Source organism: Hemicordylus capensis, chromosome 4, assembly GCF_027244095.1.
Source record: "Hemicordylus capensis ecotype Gifberg chromosome 4, rHemCap1.1.pri, whole genome shotgun sequence".
Lineage (NCBI taxonomy): Eukaryota > Metazoa > Chordata > Lepidosauria > Squamata > Cordylidae > Hemicordylus > Hemicordylus capensis.
Genome location: NC_069660.1, coordinates 209066507 through 209085631, shown reverse-complemented (window position 1 = coordinate 209085631; position 19125 = coordinate 209066507). Strand labels below are relative to the sequence as shown.

Sequence of the window (19125 nt, the reverse complement as noted above, 5' to 3'; positions counted from 1 at the left end):
TGTGTGAGGAGGGAAGTGGGGAGTCTAGCTCTCACCCCCTCTACTATGGCCCCAATCCACACTACCCCCCTCAAGTTGTTGCGATTAATGATCATGTCCACAGGTGAAATTTAGTGGAATACATTCATTTGATAAAGTAATAAACCCTGTGATATACTGTACTGTACAGGGCTAGCAAACACTTCTTAAAACAAATATAGCCCAGGCCTTAAACATAATTACTCAGAAGTACGCCACATGGATTTTAGTGAGATGCACTTCCAAGTAAACAGTCAAAGTAATTCTTTGAGTACACAAGATTTTTTTTTTTTAAATTAAAAGAGAGAGCTGGAAATAGTTGGTGTAACAACTCAAGGGCAAGTGTTGCTCTATTTATTGAATATTAAATTGCAGCATATTCAGAGACCTTACTTTTATTTATTCTTGTCTGCTGACTTTAAGGAGGAATGGAATTGCAGGAGGAGATTTCTTTAAACTGGCAAACAGTGCTTAGCTTGTAAATGTTGGGAATTCTCTCTGGTAAGAGATACCCTTCTATTACAACAGAGTGCACAGAGGCAAAACACAGCGGAGCCTGCCTAGGCATGCGTGTATGCTGAGAGTAAAAGAAACTTGGAGCCAGTTCATAGTTTCAAAACAATATAAGGAGTCTTTATTGGTGAACTCCATTCTAGATAGTAAAGTGGAGAGATAGGATCTCTAATCAGTCTAGCTAGCTGGATGCAGAGGGATGGTTTCTGAATCTCTGCACACATGGTGCAGGGAGAAAGGAGCGTGTGTGTTTCAAGGGAGAAGAAAGAGAAGAGAAAGTGGCAGGAAGTAAGTAAGTTCCTGAGAGTAGCAATCTACATACCAAAGGGATAGTGTCAGAGCAGTAGAGAGGAGGAATGACCAATGTCTTGACCCCTCTACTCCTCTGACTCACTAGTCTGCCCCCCTCTGTCATTGAGACATGAGACAGTGCAGAGTCCTTCACTTCCAACTGTAAAAAACAGCTCTCATGCTGGGTTTCCATCACAGTGAGCTTAGCTTATTGCAGGGCTTCTCAAAACTGCTTCTCCAGAAATTGTTAGGCAACAACTTGCATCACTAGGGATGTGCATGGAACTGGTTCTGTGCACATACTGGGAGAAGCCCCTCCTGGGATGGTGTGTGTGTGTATTTCTTTAAGTGGCAGGGAGGTGTGTGCATGTCAACCATTTGCGTGGTGACGATGACCAGTCTGCAGCCCTGTGTGCCTACTATTTGCAAGAGCGCCAGTGAGGGGAAAGTAGCGGGGCGGGGACTGGCAGGTAGGCACAACGGCACCTCCCCTGCCCCTTAAAGAACCCCCCCCGAACCTGATTAAATGCTGGTTGACGAAACCGGTTCAGTGCTCCTAGAACGGAGCGCTGAACAGGTCCGTGCACATCCCTACCCATCACCCCTAGCCACAATGGCCAAAAGGAACATAGGAAGCTGCCATATACTGAGTAGGACCATTGGTCTATCTAGCTCACTATTGTCTTCACAGACTGGCAGAAGCTTCTCCAAGGTTGCAGGCAGGAATCTCCCTCAGCCCTATGTTGGAGATGCCAGAGATGGAACATGGAACCTAGATGCTCTTCCCAGAGCAGCTCCATCCCCTGAGGGGAATATCTTCCAGTGCTCACACTTCAGGTCTCCCTTTCATATGCAACCAGGGCAGACTCTGCTTAGCTAATGAGACAAGTCATGCTTGCTATCACAAGACCAGCTCTCCTCTCTTTTCCTATAAAGGAAGTAAGTTATGATGAGAATTATAGTCCAACAACATTTGGGGACCTAAGTTTGAGAAGCCCTGGCATTTTGCTTTTGTGCAAGATGTGCTAATGTGCACATTTTTGGTTAGTATATTGGCCAAAATCTCTTCTTGTATGGTAATTCACCTCTTTGCCCATCATGTGGGAGATTGGGGTTCAATTCCCCTGGATAGGGTGTACCTCTTGTTTAAGGCTGGGGCCATTGTTCATTGGTAAATTACGTTCTGAAGGTCCCAGGTTCAATACTTGGCATCTCCAGGAGCTTTCCCACACATAGCTTCAAGCTCTTGGGGTAAATGTTGAGCGAAACCACTTTGAAATACACTCGCGGCATGAGGGAAGCAGTCTCTCCCTTCTGCTCTTGGGTTTTCTTTTTGGGCAGGTTTACATTGCATGCCCCCATGTTTCCCTTCTAGCCAATGGCGGTGGAGGAGAGTGTGTTTGGGAGCTCTATGGAGAGGAACACAATCTTGTCTTCAAAATCCTGTGTCCTAGACATGTATTTGTATACATGAACAGATTTCTTCCCTTTTCCCCAACACATGTGTGGTGTGACTAATATTGTTCAAAAAAGTCAGCCTGAGCATACACAGAGGTTTTGTAACTAGAACTAGAGTTTGCTTCCTGAAAACTGAGTTTTCCACTCTTCATATCTAGGCAAGGCAGTTCTATTTGCATTCCTAAAGAGTGCTTTTCTTTTGTCATGTTAATGATTATGTAAATACTCCAGTCAGTGCCTCTCCTTGGCATTTACTGCAGTGTTTTAAGAAAAACCCACTTAAAACCAGGATCTAAAAAACCCGGAAATACATCGAGACAAGCTAGACTTCGGAAGACAAAGCCCAATTTGTGTGTGGGGTGCTTCCAAAGATCTCGAATGGATGTTGGGGTAAGTCTGGCTGGTCTGTGAACACACACACTCTCTTCCGAAGGAGATGCTCAGTAACAGCCCTGTGTCAAAACGCTCCAGTTAAAGGATCTAAGAAGGCAGAGCTGGGAAAGAACTCTGCCTGAAACCGTGGTGAGACACTGCTAGACAGAGAGAGTCGGCAAAAAAAAATAATTCCTTGTTATGACATTTGATTTATTCATTGAGTTGTAATACTTGGTTATATGCATGTGCAGATTTATCTGCTAGATTATTGCTACTTTTTCTAGTTTTTCTAGATTACTGATTGGTATTGTTATTCATTAACCCTTGACTTATAATATAGCATCTCAAGGATTGTTATATGGACATACGTGTCTTGCTTTTTTCCTCCATATAGATCTTTGGTTAATTTATGCAGTACTAGCAGTGTTTCTGCAACTATTGGCATTTTTCATGGCCCCTGAGTATCCACTTTTTGCACGGTTTCTTTCAGACAGAGAGAGTCGGCAAAATCATGGAGCAATGGTTTAGCTCAGTGATAGAATATATGCATGCTTTGCCTACAGAAGGTTCTGATTCAGTCCTTGGTATCTCTAGTTAACAAAATCTCTGGTAGCAGTGTTTGCCTGAGACCTTTTGAGTCATGTGACGTTCATGGGCTAGATTGACCAATGGTCTAACTTGAGACGTGTCAGCCAAATGTGCTTTTCCTTCTGAAAATAAGGGACAAGGTAAGCCTTGCTTCCTTTGTGCTCTGATTCCATTTTCCTGACGTCAGGGATCCACCTATAATACCTGAAAGCTGGCTTTGTCTCCTTGGAGCTGCCTGGTAAAGGACTTGGTTCCAAATATTTATTTACTCATGCCCCTCGCTGGTGTTATTTTAATGGATGTGTAAAGCTGTGCCTGAGCTTCAGGGGAGGGAGAGAGCCCCACGGGGGCAGCCTTTGTATTTGGATGAATTGGAAAAACAAACGCTCGGGTTTTCGTGTGCCATTAATCATTTTTCACGTCACGTGCCTCATCTGAATGAGATGTCTATGAAGCTAATTCCCTCTGTCCCAGTTGTAAAGTGCAACATGGGAGGCGCAAGGCCAACAAAGCTGCCGAGTTGAAAAAGAAGCACCACCGAGCGGGTTCATTCTCATTCATTTCAGAGCTGCTGGTTCCTTTTCTTTTTTTGGCAGATTTGAAGAACAAACAAGCTCACGGTCCATGGGAAATGCCGCCACTATGTGCAGCCGCTGCATGGCTGAGCACGGTGACAGCTTTTGACAACATGATTCCTTCCGAGTATCACATTAAACCTCATGTCAGTCTGAGTGAGGTGGTGGGTGAAGGGAGAAGGCAAATGTTGCCCTGCTAGGGCCAAAAACCTTTCTCGGGAGAAACACACATACAAATACAGAGTCAATTATTTCCCCTGTCTTTTTTAACATAATAATTTGTAGAAGATAAAGGCGATGTTTTAGACGATAAGATTTTTTTTTAAAAAACCACAACTTTCTGTTCCAATTTTTTTTCAAGTGTTTAGATGAGTTCTTATTAGTCCTGTCCTCTTTCTCTGTTGTTTTTCGCCAGATTAGAGTTTGTTTTAGGTTTATCCACATTGTGGGCCAGTTCACATGAACATCAGCCCAAACATGTGAAGGGGGTGCTGACACGCCAGGAGCGCACCTGTCCTGACGTCACTGAAGAACATCCTCATGTCCTGTTAAGGTGCCCTTCAATCATTTGTAGGGGCTGTTCATCCCCTAATGGCCCCTAAACAAGATATTGGAGCACATGTTTAGGGGCCATTCAAATGAACAGCACCCACACACGACTTAAGGACTCCCTGACAAATGTCAGGACATCCTTTAGTGGTGATATCAGAGCGGGTGCACTCTTGGCACACTGCTGCCCACTTTGTATGTTTGGGCCAGTAATTGTGTGAACTGAAATGCATTGAAAATCCAAGTTCATGTTAAACTGGGATAAGGGATAAACTGAAGATTTTCTTCCTTTGTTATATGTAATCTATTGTCATAATTATGATTGATCAAGTTTATAGAACTTATATATTTCGTGTATACACACACACACACACACACACTTATATATTCTCTAATTTAAACTACCCAATATCCCATGGAAGCAGTTTATGTTGCAAAATAATTGCCTCAATCCAGTGATGTATTCTGAGCATAGGAATTCTGATGAATATATGGATTTTCCATATATTCCAGAATGGCTGCTCCATTGATTTCAGTGGAAGCAAACAATTCACACTCACAGCCACTGGTCCCATAATCCATTGGTAGATCAGGTGTCTCCACTGACAAGGATGACCTTTCCACCTGCAAGAGACCCACGCACATAGCCTCACAGATCTTGTGACTGGGGAAGTGACTTTTTCAAAGTCACCCAGTATGCTTTATGACTGAACATGGAAAGGTTTAAATGTGAGAACAAGGGTCTGAATCAGGAATTCTCAAACTTGGGTCCTCAGGTGTTATTGGACTTCAACTCCCATAATCCCCAGCCTCAGTGGCCTTTGGTTGGGGATTATGGGAGTTGAAGTCCAATAACACCTGAGGACCCAAGTTTGAGAATCACTGGTCTGGATTGTGTAGCAAGCAATCCAGTACACTACAATTGCCCATTCTCTATGAATATTAAAACAATGTCCTATTACAGAACAATTAAATGAAACATTGAAGACCTCACCGCAACTTCTGTAATAGAGTTCCAAATGATCATTCTTGCAAACTGTGTGCAGAGGCCATCTGATGCTGGTGCTGGTATAAATCAGCAAAATGATGAGAGAAGCACCCTTAAATGTCTTCATGCTGTTGAAGAAGGTCTGTATAATTGTGTCTCTTCCTTGTAATTGCTGTTTGAAGAGTTAGTTTGCCTACTTCCTCTTTTCAGTAACGATGACAACTCTTTAAGTTAGTACATCCAACTGCCTGCATAAATAATCCAGGAGGAGTTTATATGCCTTGAAAAGGTGTGAAAGGTGAGCAAATGGCTCCTCAGAGATGGTGTTTCTCTATCTAAGATTTCTGCTTGTGCTAATAATAAAGGACCCAAGAATGCTTAACTCACAAAAGTGTCAATTCTATGTTTTCAATATTCTAGAGAGAGAAACTTTAATTCTACTTCCTCTTTCCCTGTCCACCAGCCTCTAACATCTTTGTGCTTTATTGCTGCAGTACTCCTAGATCAGATTACAAGAAAAGCCCAACTAATCCTACCAGATGCTGAACCAGAGATTTGGTCCGTGTCTTAGAATTTCCTCTGCCTCCCCCAGATGTGATGATGCCATTTTGTAATTCTGTATGAGAAGGCATGGATTCAGCTATGTGCAAAGGACTATCTTTGGAGTACAGTCCTGCAGGGGTGGCTCTTCCAGCGGAGTGAGAAGCGGGAACTTTAAGAAAGTGGAGAACACCTCCTTATCTGCTCTCTGCTAACCCATGCAGCTTCCTGTTGGGGTGGCACTCATCCCAAGTACCCCTGCATGCTGCCAGCAAGCACATGGTGTTTGTGCATGTGTGGGTGCCATTTGCATGGTCAGCAACACCATGCTGACCACGCAAATGGCACTCATGCATGGGCAGACACCATGTGCATCCTGGTACTGTGCAGGGGTTCTTGGGACGAGCACCATCCCAGCAGAAAGCTGCATGGGGTGGCAGAGAGCAGGTCTCTCCTCTTTCTTAAAGCTCCTGCTCCCCACAGTGCTGAACCAGTGCTTGAACCACGGTTTGTGCACATCCCTAGTGGAAAAATCTCAGTGCCTTTTGAGGATACTGAAGGGAAAGGACAGTTATGTGTAAAATAACATAATATTAAAAAGTTGTCACTGCTAATTCAAAGCAAAGGCTTCAGACACTTCTGAAACATTCAGTATTTTAGATGCTTTAGAAATATTCCATATTTCTTATTACAACAGCACACCGGAGTCAAAATGACTTCAGAAGCGAGCACACAAAAGGTCCATCAATACTGTGGAAAAATCCCAGTTTAAAAGACGTATTGATGTTTATTTTTTCAACTTAGCATTGTCAACTTCAGGAGGAAGAAAGCAACTTGTCCCTTAGCACTACTCCAGCATAAGTCCAAATGCAACATCCATAGGCTGATAACTGTATGAACATGAACAGAGGTGCAGGGAAGAAACACCAGTTCACAGGAAAAACACTGGTGTTCTCTATGGACCAGTTCAAATATCACACAGAACCTCAGTTAAAGTCAGGCTCTGTATGGCATCTCTGAGCTTTGGACATGTGCTCTCTCCCTCCCATCCCTGTGCAAGGGTCCACTTCCTATCCAGGGTAAAATAAACCAGATTGGTTGTGATGTCCAAACTGCCCGCAATCTCAATTTATATTAGCCTACTTACTTTATATATGCTGAGATCAAACCTTGACTTCAAATCTCAGCATATTTGAGGTAAGTTCGTATAAATCAAGCTTAGTTGATTCTGACATCACAATCAATCTTGGCTTATTTTACCCTAGGTAGAAATTGGAACCTCCACAGGGATGGGAGGGGGGAGTGTGCCTGCCTGAGGCTCAGAGATCTCATGTGGAGCCTGACAGCTATCAGTGTTATTTGCGTTGATATAGTTAGTGTGTGATAGCCAAGGTGAATGCAAGTGTCCTTCAGGTAGATGATGTATTCATTATCAAAAAGTTAAGTCCTTGTAGTCCTATATTTTATGCATCATCACAAAACTTAGTTGTCAATAACGTTTAATAGCCAAATGCATTTTGGCCAGTACTATTGGCTGCCTTCAGTGGTTTCAGTGCATTTGTTCACAATATACACCTAAATAAAGCACCCAACAATAGAACTTCAATCCTAGGAAGGCCTCTCTCAGTTTTCTGAACTCTAAAGAGTAGCTCACAGCTTCTTTGTGTTTTATATTATGGTTTTTGAATTATTACACTCTTGCTGTATTAATCTATTTTGGTGTGCATATAGTTCATTGTAGTTATTTCTTATGACTGTGTTGGAATGATTTAGTCACAGCTTTTATGGTAATTTTAATATACCTTTATTCTTACTATTATAAATTTTAAAGCATATGAGCCTGGGTTCTTTTTGGATTGTTTATGAACCTTAACACTGGTCTTTTCTTCTTCTTCTTCTCATTGCATGATGTCTGAACCAGCCCAATGTTTTCTTAATTTCTGATTGCAGCCATTTCCCTAAGTCAATGGAATGTCAAACTGACCAGACAAGATCACTAGTAGGTTCTAGTCTAGTGAATTTAATTCCTAAGGGAAACTGAAAGAAAGTTATTGGGTGGTGAAACATGGCTGTGGGGAATTATCTTTTAACTTTTTAAGACTCAAGCTTCAGCCATTGTTCTAAATAACAGGGTGAACTTTGGAATATGTGAAGTAATAAGAGAGTATCTGAGCAAATACAGACTGCATTTTGTTCCACAGTGAGTTACTATATTCCACATGTTTTGTGGGATAAAATGGGGCTTCTGTCAGGATCAGCTCTTTGGTTTTCCCTAAGCTGATCTGGCTAAAAGACATGCTTTTGGGTCAGGCTTGGGTCTTTGCCTGATCAATAGTGTTTTGGTTGGTCCTTTATTCCAAGGCCAGCTCTACAACATTGGACTAATGTAGTTGCCTGGGGTCAGCATTGACTTTACAGATTTTTTTTTTAGTTGGATCACCCTTTTGCTAATGTTGTTTATGTATCTACATGTGTCCAATGAATATGGGTGAAGTTTGCCTGTTGTGTGGGAATGGGTGAGCCTCCTTGTGCTGTCTTGGCAACTTAGGGACACCCTCTACCTTCCAGTATTGTGAGTGCCTCTCAGTTTAGTGCCAGAAGGTAGGGGACTGCTTAGTTAATTAGTTCATGCTTCTTTACCTTATGGTGCTATATTGGGAGATGTTGCAAAGAAGGAGAAGCAGCAGTTTACTGTTTCCGTTTCGTGATATTAAGATAAACTTGGGGGAGGGTTTGAAGAAACATGTTGCCCTGCTCCATCCCACCCCTAAATTTGAGCTGATGTATTGCTTGGGAGAAAGCCACTCCTGCTTTTCCCAGCATTTGCCTTTTTGATTTATTCTTTTCTTGAACAGAATTCTTTTCTTGCTCATTGGCACTTGGCCCGTTAATTACATGTTTCCTTAATTCAAATCACTTCTTCATTCTTTTAATTTTAGTTTTATTAACACACTTGTTCAAAATCAGAAATGAAAATGGTTTTGTGAAATACATTTCAAAAGAAAAGGAAAGATGGGCTTCGGAGCGGATTATGTACTGGAAAGACCAAGGCTATGGAGGGGTGGGGCAATGTGAGCGAAAGGCGGGTCCTAATAGGAAAAGGGCAGCTGGCAATTGGGTCTTAGAATTGGTTACTTGAATTCACCCCAGCAGTGGTCCTAACTGCAGCTGCCCCTGCTGCTCAGGGAGCCAGTGGGGTCCTCCTCTGCTCGGCAAGCTCTGTGCAGGCAGCATGACCATGGCGGGCATGTGTTGAATGCAAAAGCAAAAATTACTTTTTAAAATATGTTTTTTATTGCTGCACAAAAACAGAGATAGAAAAACATTTTTATTGCTGCAGTTGTGCTTTCATAAAAACACAAAAATAAGATTTTTTTTTTAAAAAAAGATGCAAAACTGCAGCTCTGGAAAAGCAAAAGGACATATATGGCAGCACGACCAGGGGACGCAGAGTGAGCAGTCCAGAAAGGTGGGGAAATGCAGAGCAAGCAGTCTACCAGCTGTGTCACCAACTGCCTCGTGAACCACACTTCTTGCCAGGTACAACAGTGGCCTGCTAGTCCATATTGGAGAGGCTGGCTCTAAAATAGCTGAAAATCTAAAAGTGATCACAAACCTGATCTATAAAAAGACAGGAGCACCAAAGGGGAACATTGGAGTGCAACAATTTGCGGTGCTGGATAAGTTATAATAATAATAATAATAAATTTGATTTCTATACCGCCCTTCCAAAAATGGCTCAGGGTGGTTTACACAGAGAAATAATAAATAAATAAATAAGATGGCTCCCTGTCCCCAAAGGGCTCACAATCTAAAAAGAAACATAAGATAGACACCAGCAACAGTGACTGGAGGTTCTGTGCTGGGGGTGGATAGGGCCAGTTACTCTCCCCCTGCTAAATAAAAGAGAATCACCACGTTAAAAGGTGCCTCTTTGCCAAGTTAGCAGGGGTTAGAGATTCTGTTATATGAGGGCCACACCAATGAAGAAGTACATGCAATATTTTATGACCCGACAGATGCAGCATCTGGTGAAGCTTTCACTTGCTCTGTTGATTAGCTTCACCCTTTCAAGCCTGGAGGGACTTTCAGCAAATTCCCATCCTCAGAGTTCCCTGTAAGGATGTGTCTCGCCACCTCTGCTGCAGCAAAGGGAACAAATAAGAAATACCTCACTCTTCATATTGCTTTGCTATGTGTGCGCATTAGAACAAGGCATGCGAGAAGCAAGTGGCAGCTCCGTGGCAGCACATAAGGAGCTGAGCTATGGTGCAGAACACGTACACTGGCCCAGGAAAGGGATAGAGGGACCATAGATCTGTCTGGTTTGATCAAACAATTGATCAAACTATCCGATAGCAACGTCTGGTTAAAGCAAGAGCAATTATCCAAGGGAATGTGATGGAGAAGCAGTGTCTGGCACTGGTGGGGAGTGCACTGTATTTAATATTGACAAAAAGTAAACTGCGGCTCCAGCTGAGAATTACGTGCAAGTTGAATTTGAATGTTAGCTTGCAAAGTCAATTTTACCCATTCCTTGGCGGCTGGCCTCTTAGCCCCATATGAGAATTCACACATATTCAGTCAGTAAGAGTAACATGTTCTCAGGTAGGGTCTCCACCTTTCTCAGATAGAAAAACAAAGGGAAACAGTTGCCAATATTCCCTCATGGCAAAACCATTGACATGGGTATACATTTAAAACTGACCATTACTTAACACTGAGACAAAGCTTTCTTTTTAAACCACATCGCAATAAAAATATCTGCTGGATCCACTTCCAAATCAAGCGCAATCCTAAGCATTCTATTAGAGAGGAAGTCCCACTGACCTAGTTGGAAGCTGTACTTCATGGGAAGACCCTGCTTACAAGTGATGGTCAATCCAAGGTCATGTTATGGTCGAAGGCGCTGTTTGTCATGCAGCCTGGCTTGGACTGGGATGTCTGGAGGAAACAGTGAGCATTGAAATGTTCCTCTTCAGTGGCACTTAACCACAACTGGTGCTTGTTTTTGGCTGCCACTTTGAATGAAAGACAGCAGCTTCGCAACCTCCATTGCTCCAGAGGCAAAGGCGTTGCGATCAGTGTCAACATGAAATTGTGACCTTCAAGTCACTCGGTTTGTCACAGTCTGCTCAAACTGACAGCAACTGATGCAGCTATGATAGTACAAATACAAATAGAGCCCTTTGTCGTTCTCTTCCTTGGTTTTCACAGGCTATGTTGGAGCAATCCTAACTGGGGAAAGGCACTACACAATTTACATACATTTTCTACTAGAATGACCTTCAGTCCTTCAGAGAGCCAGACCTTGCCTCTAATTCTAATCTGTTGGACCTATTGATAACTTTTAATCTTATATTCCTTAATTTATCACTTTTGCACCCTCTGCCTCCTTCCAGACCTTTCATCTTCTGTATTTCATCTCCCCTCCTCCCCACTTCTATCTCCACTTCCTTCTTTTTCTTCCTCAGACCCTTCCCTTCCCTCCCTCCCATCTCTTCCTCTCTGACTTCTCCTTCACTCTTGCTGCAGAAATTTCTTGTGCAACACACAACAATTAGGGAAGCAGAAGGACAAGGCTCTGCTCTGTCCGTGCTGCCCCTTCCAGCAAGTTTGTGGTCTACCTTTATGAGATGTATGAAAGTGGAACCATGTGGTGCTGCTTCACTCTGGTAAACAGGCTTCGGTTAGGCAAGAAAACAGACCCTAGCTTGCTGTTTACTCTGTGGGCCTCATTATGTCAGAAGTCTGTCTCTTTTACACGTCTTCTTGACTTTGTGTTCATGAGCTGGAGCAGCTGTTTGGCAATTCATTGTGTTTAGCAGATATTGGAATCAACATCACAATGGCTCCATGCCGATATATGAATCCCTCCTACTACCCCTTCATGGCTATACCAGGTGGACTAGATGGTATTTCTCTGCCAATGCAACAGCACTGAGATATACAAACATGGATCAATGTGAAACTGTACTTTTTTTTCTTTTTTTTAAAGAGAGCTTTGTATAACGGTGACAGCAAAACAAATTTGGAGCGGAGAGCTGGTCTTGTGGTAGCAAGCATGAATTGTCTCGATTGCTAAGCAGGATCTGTCCCAGTTTGCATTTGGATGGATGACTGCATGTGAGCATTGTCTCCTGTATGATATGCCCCTTGTGGGGATGCGGCCGTAACTCAGTGGTAGAGCATCTGCTTGTGTGCATTAGGCCCCAGGTTCACCCCCTTTCCCAGACAGCAGGCTTTACTGCGGGTTTACTGAGAGGCTTTACTTTGAGTTCAAAGTTGCCCAAAAAACGTGATGCAAAAAGTGGATGTTTTTACCCTGGATCTAAATCAGGCTACATTCTAACGCACAATGAAAAAGCCGAATTGTGTGTGAACTTCTCCCCAATAGCTCTCAGGGACTTTGGGGTAAATTTGGCCAGTATGTGAAAGCACCCCCTCTATTCTGGAGGAGATGTGAACTAAAAGCCAGGTGAGGAAAACCTCCAGGTAGGTCTGGCAGAAACTCTTGCCTGAAATCTTGGAGAGCTGCTGCCAGTCAGTGTAGATTAAGCTAGATGGACCAATGGTCTGCCTTCTTAGCAGAAGGCAGTGTCCTGTGTTTCTGATGGAGGTGGTTGTTTACTGCAGTGTTGTGGCTGGCTTTGCTTTAGCAAAATGAAGCTAAATTAGGTATCTGACCTGCATTTAGAAAACATGTTCAGAGACAGTCACCTGCCAGTTGTTCTCACCATTTGCTGCTGCTGCTCTTTCCACCTAATATTGGCCTTTTAACACTGTCACTGACAGTGGGCTACTATTTTTAATATATTGGGCAGATGCACTGTCATATGACCAAAAAAAAAAAAAAAGGCCATTGCTCAAACACAGACCTTGCCCCCACATTTGTGTACATATGATCGCCATTTTATTCTATGAACATAAACACAAAATTAACATGGTGGCTACGGTAGTGGAGGAAGCAGGGGATAGTTAAAGACGTATAGAGCAGCACCAAGGACTGGAGCGAAGTGACAGGGGATCGTGGCAAGAGCAGGGATGGAAGGTAGGCAGCAACTCCCTGAATCCCCAAACCCAAACATTTAACCTCTGCATAATCCTATTATTTGTAGCAGCTGGCTGCATCTCTTTCCTTTCTCCCACAAGAGGGCAGCCGTAAGCTGCTCCCAGTCTTGTGGCTGGATCTTGAAGATCATCTGTACATCAGTGTGTGGTTGTCACTGATGACTCACAGCCTCTATTTATGACTTTTTATGACCTGCTTCCATTTATGACTTTGACCATACAAGCTCCTGATGACTTGAAAGGAGAAGTTGAATCCAAAGTAGGAAGGAGTGTAATGTTGTACAACCACTGGTGGAAGAAGACCGCTTGTGGTGTGACAGAGGAGCTTGTGAAAGAAGTAATGGAACTGGTTGCACAACACCTTTCACTAAGACAAGAACAACTCTGGGATGGAGCTTGCTTTCTTAATGTAACAACAGTGTGCAACATCCTTTCACTCAAGCAAGAGCCACATTACTGCTAGTGGTAGACAGACGCCTCTAGATGTCTTCCTTTATATAAAAGATTTGTGGACACACAAGCTGCTCAAGATAATTGATCCAAATCTGTGCTGAATATGAGAACAGATTTCTAATACTTGTTTCCTACTAACACAGTGTCCAGCTGATGGAAGAGTGGGGCATGCACAGCTCTTCTGTTCTTCTCCAAGCCCCATGGATGTTGGCTGCACAAAGGCTTCTTGGTGGCTCTTAAGAATTGTGTGCATCCTACAGGGCACTTCTCCCATAGGAAAAAATGGGAGATGCACCCTACAGTGATGATGCAATTCCTAAGAGTCGGGGAGGCTCTGCACATTCGCAAGCAGGAGCCATAGGGTTTGGAGAAGGATGGAAAGAGCATGCATGACGCCACAGAGGGGCCTCTCCTCCTCCATGAATGTTTCTAACCCCCTTTCAAACCCATCTAAGCCAGGGATCATCACCACACCTAGTTCCACAAGTTAATTGGCTTTCTTTTTTGTGTATTCTGAACAGAGACGGGCCTTAGTGCTAAATGTGATGTAGAGGGATTTCCTAGCTAAGGGACTTCAGCAAGTGATTAGGTGGGAAACATGTGGGGAGCAGGGAGGGCAGGACAGGGGTGACCCTCCCCTGGTGCTTTGACACTTTGAGCTGCACAACCAAGACAGTGTTTGGATTCAAACCAGAACCAGCGTGGCCAGTAACTGATCTTGTGATCTCACAATCAGCCACAGAATTCTGCCGTCATGGTTCCCCTTGGAGACCTGCGAGGATTCTGCAGGAGGCTCACTTGGCAGCATTCTAGATAAGCTGCAGCATCTTTGATAAGTTGGCTGTCTTTGGCTGTCCGTTTATCATCAGCTTATCATCTTAGCTGTCAGGATGGGTGGCTGCTGGTCATGGGTGAACTGTAGGTAAGTCTCTGGCATGATGGGGAAGCAAAATCTAATGGCTGCCTGGACTTGGTTTTTAAAGATGCCCTTCCATTGTTTTACATGCCATTGTGCTCCCTATGTGAACTTCAGTGGTCACAAGTTCACCACCAGTATTCATACCACACAGCTTCTCCTTGAAATGCAGGTGGCCCTCGAAGGTCACTTGCTGGGCTGATTTCCACTGTATTTCTTAAGCTTACAGGTCCTAGACCTGTGAAACTGTAGCACCCAGGAGTTACTGGCTGGCCCCTGTGGGCCCACTTGGGGGTTTTTTGGGGGGTGGAGGAATCCTGCCCACCAGTCGAAGCTGACTTCAAAAGCTGCCCCCCCCAACCCCCATGTTATTTCCAAAAACATGCCTAACCTTTTCTTCTTTCATGTTCCCATAGGTCTCACCCAGAGGCAGAACCAAAGTGAGTTGCTTTTTTCCCTCTTGACTCCTCTTAATGCTTTTGGCTCTGGTGTGGCCAGCTAAAGGGATGGGGGTAGAGGGGGTGGGGGTTGTTCAGACATAGCCCAAACCCAGGTAAAAGTGTGCCATCGAGTCGGTGTCAACTCCTGGTGACCACAGAGTTCTGTGGTTGCCTTTGGTAGAATACAGGAGGGGTTTACCATTGCCATCTCCCGCACAGTGTGAGATGATGCCTTTCAGCATCTTCCTATATTGCTGCTGCCCGATATAGGTGTTTCCCATAGTCTGGGGAAAATACAGGTGGGGATTCGAGTTGTCACAAATTTAAACCCTCTTATTAAAATTTTAAAAACCAAAACCGTATGTATGTTCTTTTAGCTGAAGTGTCCCCCTTTTTTGGGGGGGGGGCTTTTTAAAAAGTTGAAAATCTTCTCTGGAGAGGGGTGGGAAAGCTGGCCTCATATCTATAAACTACGAGAGTGGGTCTGCCCCCTGCCCTGTCAACCAGTCAATCCCCAAGTGAAAACAATCTGAGCAAAATGTAGTGAGTGACTTTCAATAGCAATTACTTCCACTGCTCCCAAGTATTGAATCATCCAAAATTAGCAGGGCCTTCTAGGAGGATTATGGGTGAGGGCATGCTTGGGATGGCACAGCACCCCCTCGGATTACTGGGGGGACGCCTCAATTTCCTGTGATTCGCTACTAAGAATGTTTCTCCTTATCTCTGCAGGGATGAAGATGAAGAGGGGGCACAGACTGGTAAGTGGATGACGAGAGTGCATGCTTCTTCTCAGGGCTCCTCAACCCCCCAGGGAGTGTCTCCTTGGAGACCTGTTTCACTTTGACAATGGAGAGAGATAGGCAGACGTCCATCTGATGGATGAATGGCAGGAGGGCAGGTTCATGCACCTCTATCCTTTGCTGCTGGCACTTGTTGCAGCCAAAAGTGTTGGAGGAGACCAGGGGGCCTGGGCAAGTCACATCTGGATACCCTCCCTTCTAGGAGAAGATGGGGAAAGGGCTGTGGCAGCAGGCAGGCAGGTTTGGTAATTCTCCCTTGGAGGTGGTGCACTTCTGGAAAAGCCCTGCAAGAACCTTTTGCCCACACCCAGCCCCAAGACATCTTCTGGGCCTTGTTCCCCCTGCCTTGGAGAAGAGGAAGCTAAAGAATGCTGGTATCTTGTTTCCAAAGCATCTCTTTTTTTGACAATTACATGGGTTAGGTTGGAAATGGAGGATCACCTGCAAACAAGGGCAACATTTCCTGGCCAATGAGCTCTGAGATCAGTCCAAAGAGACTCTTTCTTTCTCTGACCCCAGTTTTCTGCCCCTCGGAGCTGGGCCTGCATTCCTCAGATCATAGCTATGCTTCCCACTTATGGCATTCAGGCAGATTTTCAAACCCCACCCCTACCCCCGCACATAGGTCAAAAGGCTGTAACTGGGGGTTGTTGCTTCAGCCAGAGGGCAAATGCATTGTTTAGTCCATGTGAACCGTCAGCTCCCACTCTGCTCAAAGGAGAAGCCTCTTTCCTCACAGGTATGGGAGAGTCCATAGTCCAGTAGTGGAACAGGTGCTTTGCATGCACAAGGTCTTGGGTTGAGTCTTCTTCATCTTCTGTTAAAGGATCTTAGCTAGCCAGGGAAAGGCTTCTGCCCAAGAGCGGCTGTCAGCCAGAGTAGGGCAAAGTGAGCCAGGGGTATGACTTGGTAGAAGGCAGCTGCATTGGTATGTTCAGCAGATAGAGCCTGGCCATTGCACTCCCTTCTGAAGCGTAGTTGGTGAGGGCTGTCTTGCCAGTGCTATGCAATATATTCCTCTTCATCCCTTGCTTGTTTCCTTGGGTGGACCACCTCACCCACAATCCCAGGCTGCACTGGTTAACCTAGGCAGAAAGGGGAGGCAATTTCTATCAGGGCTATGGGCCATCCTCATTTCCAGATTCCTGCTTTATTTCCTCTTTTTCAGGTCATCCCAGAAATCTGACCCATGTTGCTCCATGTCCTGGGGGACCCATGTTGCACCATGTTCTGGGGGACCCTCTGGGGCAAGAGCCCAATGAGGCAAACTTGGTGCCAGGACCCCTTCCAGAACTTCATGTCCCCACTGACATTCTGGGGAAAGAGCTCAATGAGGAAACCTCAGTGCTAGGATCCCTTCCAGAACCTCGCGTCCCCACAGATATTCTGGAGGAAGAGCTCAATGAGGGAACGTCGGTGCCAGGATCCCTTCCAAAACCTCATGTCCCCACTGATATTCTGGAGCAAGAGCTCAATGAGGAGACGTCGGTGCCAGGATCCCTTCCAGAACCTCGCGTCCCCACAGATATTCTGGAGGAAGAGCACAATGAGGAAACGTCGGTGCCAGGATCCCTTCCAGAACCTCACGTCCCCACTGGTATTATGGAGCAAGAGCTCACTGAGGAAACGTCGGTGCCAAGATCCCTTCCAGAACCTTGCATCCACAGTGATATTCTGGAGGGAGAACTCAATGAGGCAACTTCAGTGCCAGGATCCCTTCCAGCTTCTCATGGTGAGCAGTGAGGGCAAGTGATGGCGGGTGAGGTAGTATGCCAGCGTTTGCGTCTGACCCCCTGTTGCTTCTTCTCTCTTGCATATGTTCCTGAAGGCCCTGCTTCATGTCTCCGCTCCCCTGGGTCCAGTTCATTATCATCTTCTGCCTCACTGGAAGTTGGCTCCATCCCACCCTCTACCTCCACCTCTTCTTTCCTCCTGCATCCCTCTTCCCCTCCTCCTTCTTCCCCACGTCCTGTAGAGCTGGAACTCAGCAATGTAAAAGAAATCCTGGAGAGTTTGATGGATTTGCAGTTCCATCAGCTGAATGACCGTAAGTCTCACAGAGGCAGCACCTCTTTTCCATCCTCATTGTTGTTTTCCAATCTAAAACACTTATAGTCTAAAAACAGAGATGGGCAAGCAATAGAGGAAGGAGAGGGAAGTTGAGGTTGGACAAGCGGGCGAACGATATGTATGTATTTCAACTGTACCTCCTTAGGACCAGGGAGACCCGGGTTTGAATTCTCATCCAGCCATGAACCTCGCTGGGTGACTTTGGGCCAATCACTTGTCCCGCAGTCTAACTTAACTTTTAGGGTTGTTAGGAGGGAAAAAATAACCATGTATACCTCCCTGAGCTGCTTGAGGAAGAGCAGAATGTGAATATTAAATTCATGAATGCTAATAATATGAATGCTAACATCAGCCCTTTTGAGTTCAAGCTGGGCTGAAACAAGAAACCAAGGAGGATGACATACAATTGTGCTTATCATAATCCTCCTTATAGCATCGTAAGTGTACATGGGCAAAAGTTCCCGGCCACCAGGAGCATACAGTCTAAAGTTTGGCTTTGGAGAGAGAAGTGAGGAAGAGAAGGAAAGCATAAGGGGCATTCAGTTCAAGCTGATGGAGCTGCCTCTGCTGAGGCATTAAGCCAAAAGCTGCCCAGAGGAGGTGGGTTGCATTGGAAGGATAGGAGAGAGATGTGGGCCCACATGAGTGGCGGTTCCAGACCCAAGGGTCAGCGAGGGAGAAGAGAAAGTAGTTTTAGAGAGCAGGAGACCTCCAGGTGGCTGAAGACAGAAGCTGAAGGAGCAAAAACCAACCTGACGGGGTGCAAGTTGGGGGAGGGGGGAGGATCAGTGCAGAGGGACAGGGTGGGGCATAGCCATGGAGGGTTTTCAAGGTAGAGATGGGAAGTCCGTGCTGGGCATGGAAAGGGACTAGAAGTCAGTGCAGGGACTGGTATTGTGGAGGACAGGCCCCTTGACCCTGTTTGTTTTCTTTCCTTCAAGGCCAAAGACACCTCCGCATCTGCCAGGGATGTTTGCAAAACCTCAAGGCACTGAGGGGAGACCTCCGAAGACTGCAGAGCAGACTGACAAGGGTGGAAGCCACTATTGGGATCCTGGTTCCTCCAAGGGAGCTGGATGTTGAGGAGGAAAAAGAGGAAGACGAAAACCAGACAGTGCTTCATCCATAGGTAGCAATAAAATGCTGCCTATTTATTTTAAAAATATTAAACATTTGTTTTAATAGGATAGGATGTAGAGATAAAACAGCAATAGAGCATGCATATTTACTGCTTAAAAATAAAAAGTTGATTTAAAAGAAAATAAAGTTGTCTTACTTTGAATATTCTTTGGGCAGAGTTGGGTAAAAGTGTCTTTGGGTCAAACCCAGCCACAGAAAAGGCTCTATGGTCAGTCTTCTTGGGGCCCAGAGATGTTCTGAGAGGTTCAAGAGGTAGCTCAAGATAGACTGCTCCTTGCCAGGAGGCTTATACAGAGCTTGTCTGCCCCAATATGTATGGCTAGGAGTCCTGATTTTG

General features: G+C 44.9%; 2 protein-coding genes across 10 annotated transcripts in view; one reads left to right on the top strand and one right to left on the bottom strand.

Annotated features, from left to right (window-relative positions):
- The window catches only part of LY86 (lymphocyte antigen 86), a 37385-nt gene extending 31893 nt beyond the window's left edge, over positions 1 to 5492 (bottom strand). For all 6 annotated transcript variants that reach the window (XR_008306239.1, XM_053246389.1, XM_053246388.1 and 3 more), the window contains exon 1: positions 5362 to 5492. Coding sequence is in view for 5 of the 6 variants with exons in the window: in XM_053246389.1 (XP_053102364.1) it covers positions 5362 to 5482 (121 nt within the window). In the remaining variant the exon portion in view is untranslated. The remainder of the gene's footprint in view (positions 1 to 5361) is intronic.
- Positions 5448 to 18908, top strand: LOC128323379 (magnetosome-associated protein MamJ-like). 4 transcript variants are annotated; one of them, XM_053246384.1, is made up of 6 exons: positions 5448 to 5495; positions 14752 to 14775; positions 15508 to 15536; positions 16747 to 17310; positions 17407 to 17625; positions 18590 to 18908. In XM_053246384.1, the coding sequence occupies exons 4-6, from the start codon at positions 16794 to 16796 to the stop codon at positions 18775 to 18777; spliced, it is 924 nt and encodes a 307-aa protein (XP_053102359.1). In that variant the 5' UTR covers positions 5448 to 5495; positions 14752 to 14775; positions 15508 to 15536; positions 16747 to 16793; the 3' UTR covers positions 18778 to 18908. The 4 variants fall into 4 exon arrangements, with proteins under 4 accessions (XP_053102359.1, XP_053102358.1, XP_053102360.1 ...); XM_053246383.1 differs by lacking the exon at positions 5448 to 5495 and adding an exon at positions 7763 to 7894; XM_053246381.1 differs by lacking the exon at positions 5448 to 5495 and adding an exon at positions 11845 to 12021.
- Positions 18909 to 19125: the final 217 nt, after the last annotated feature.

Coding starts and splice junctions, on each gene's coding strand:
- LOC128323379 (XM_053246381.1), top strand. Junction 14,776..15,507: donor CACCCAGAGGCAGAACCAAA/GTGAGTTGCTTT, acceptor TTATCTCTGCAG/GGATGAAGATGAAGAGGGGG. Junction 17,311..17,406: donor ATCCCTTCCAGCTTCTCATG/GTGAGCAGTGAG, acceptor ATGTTCCTGAAG/GCCCTGCTTCATGTCTCCGC.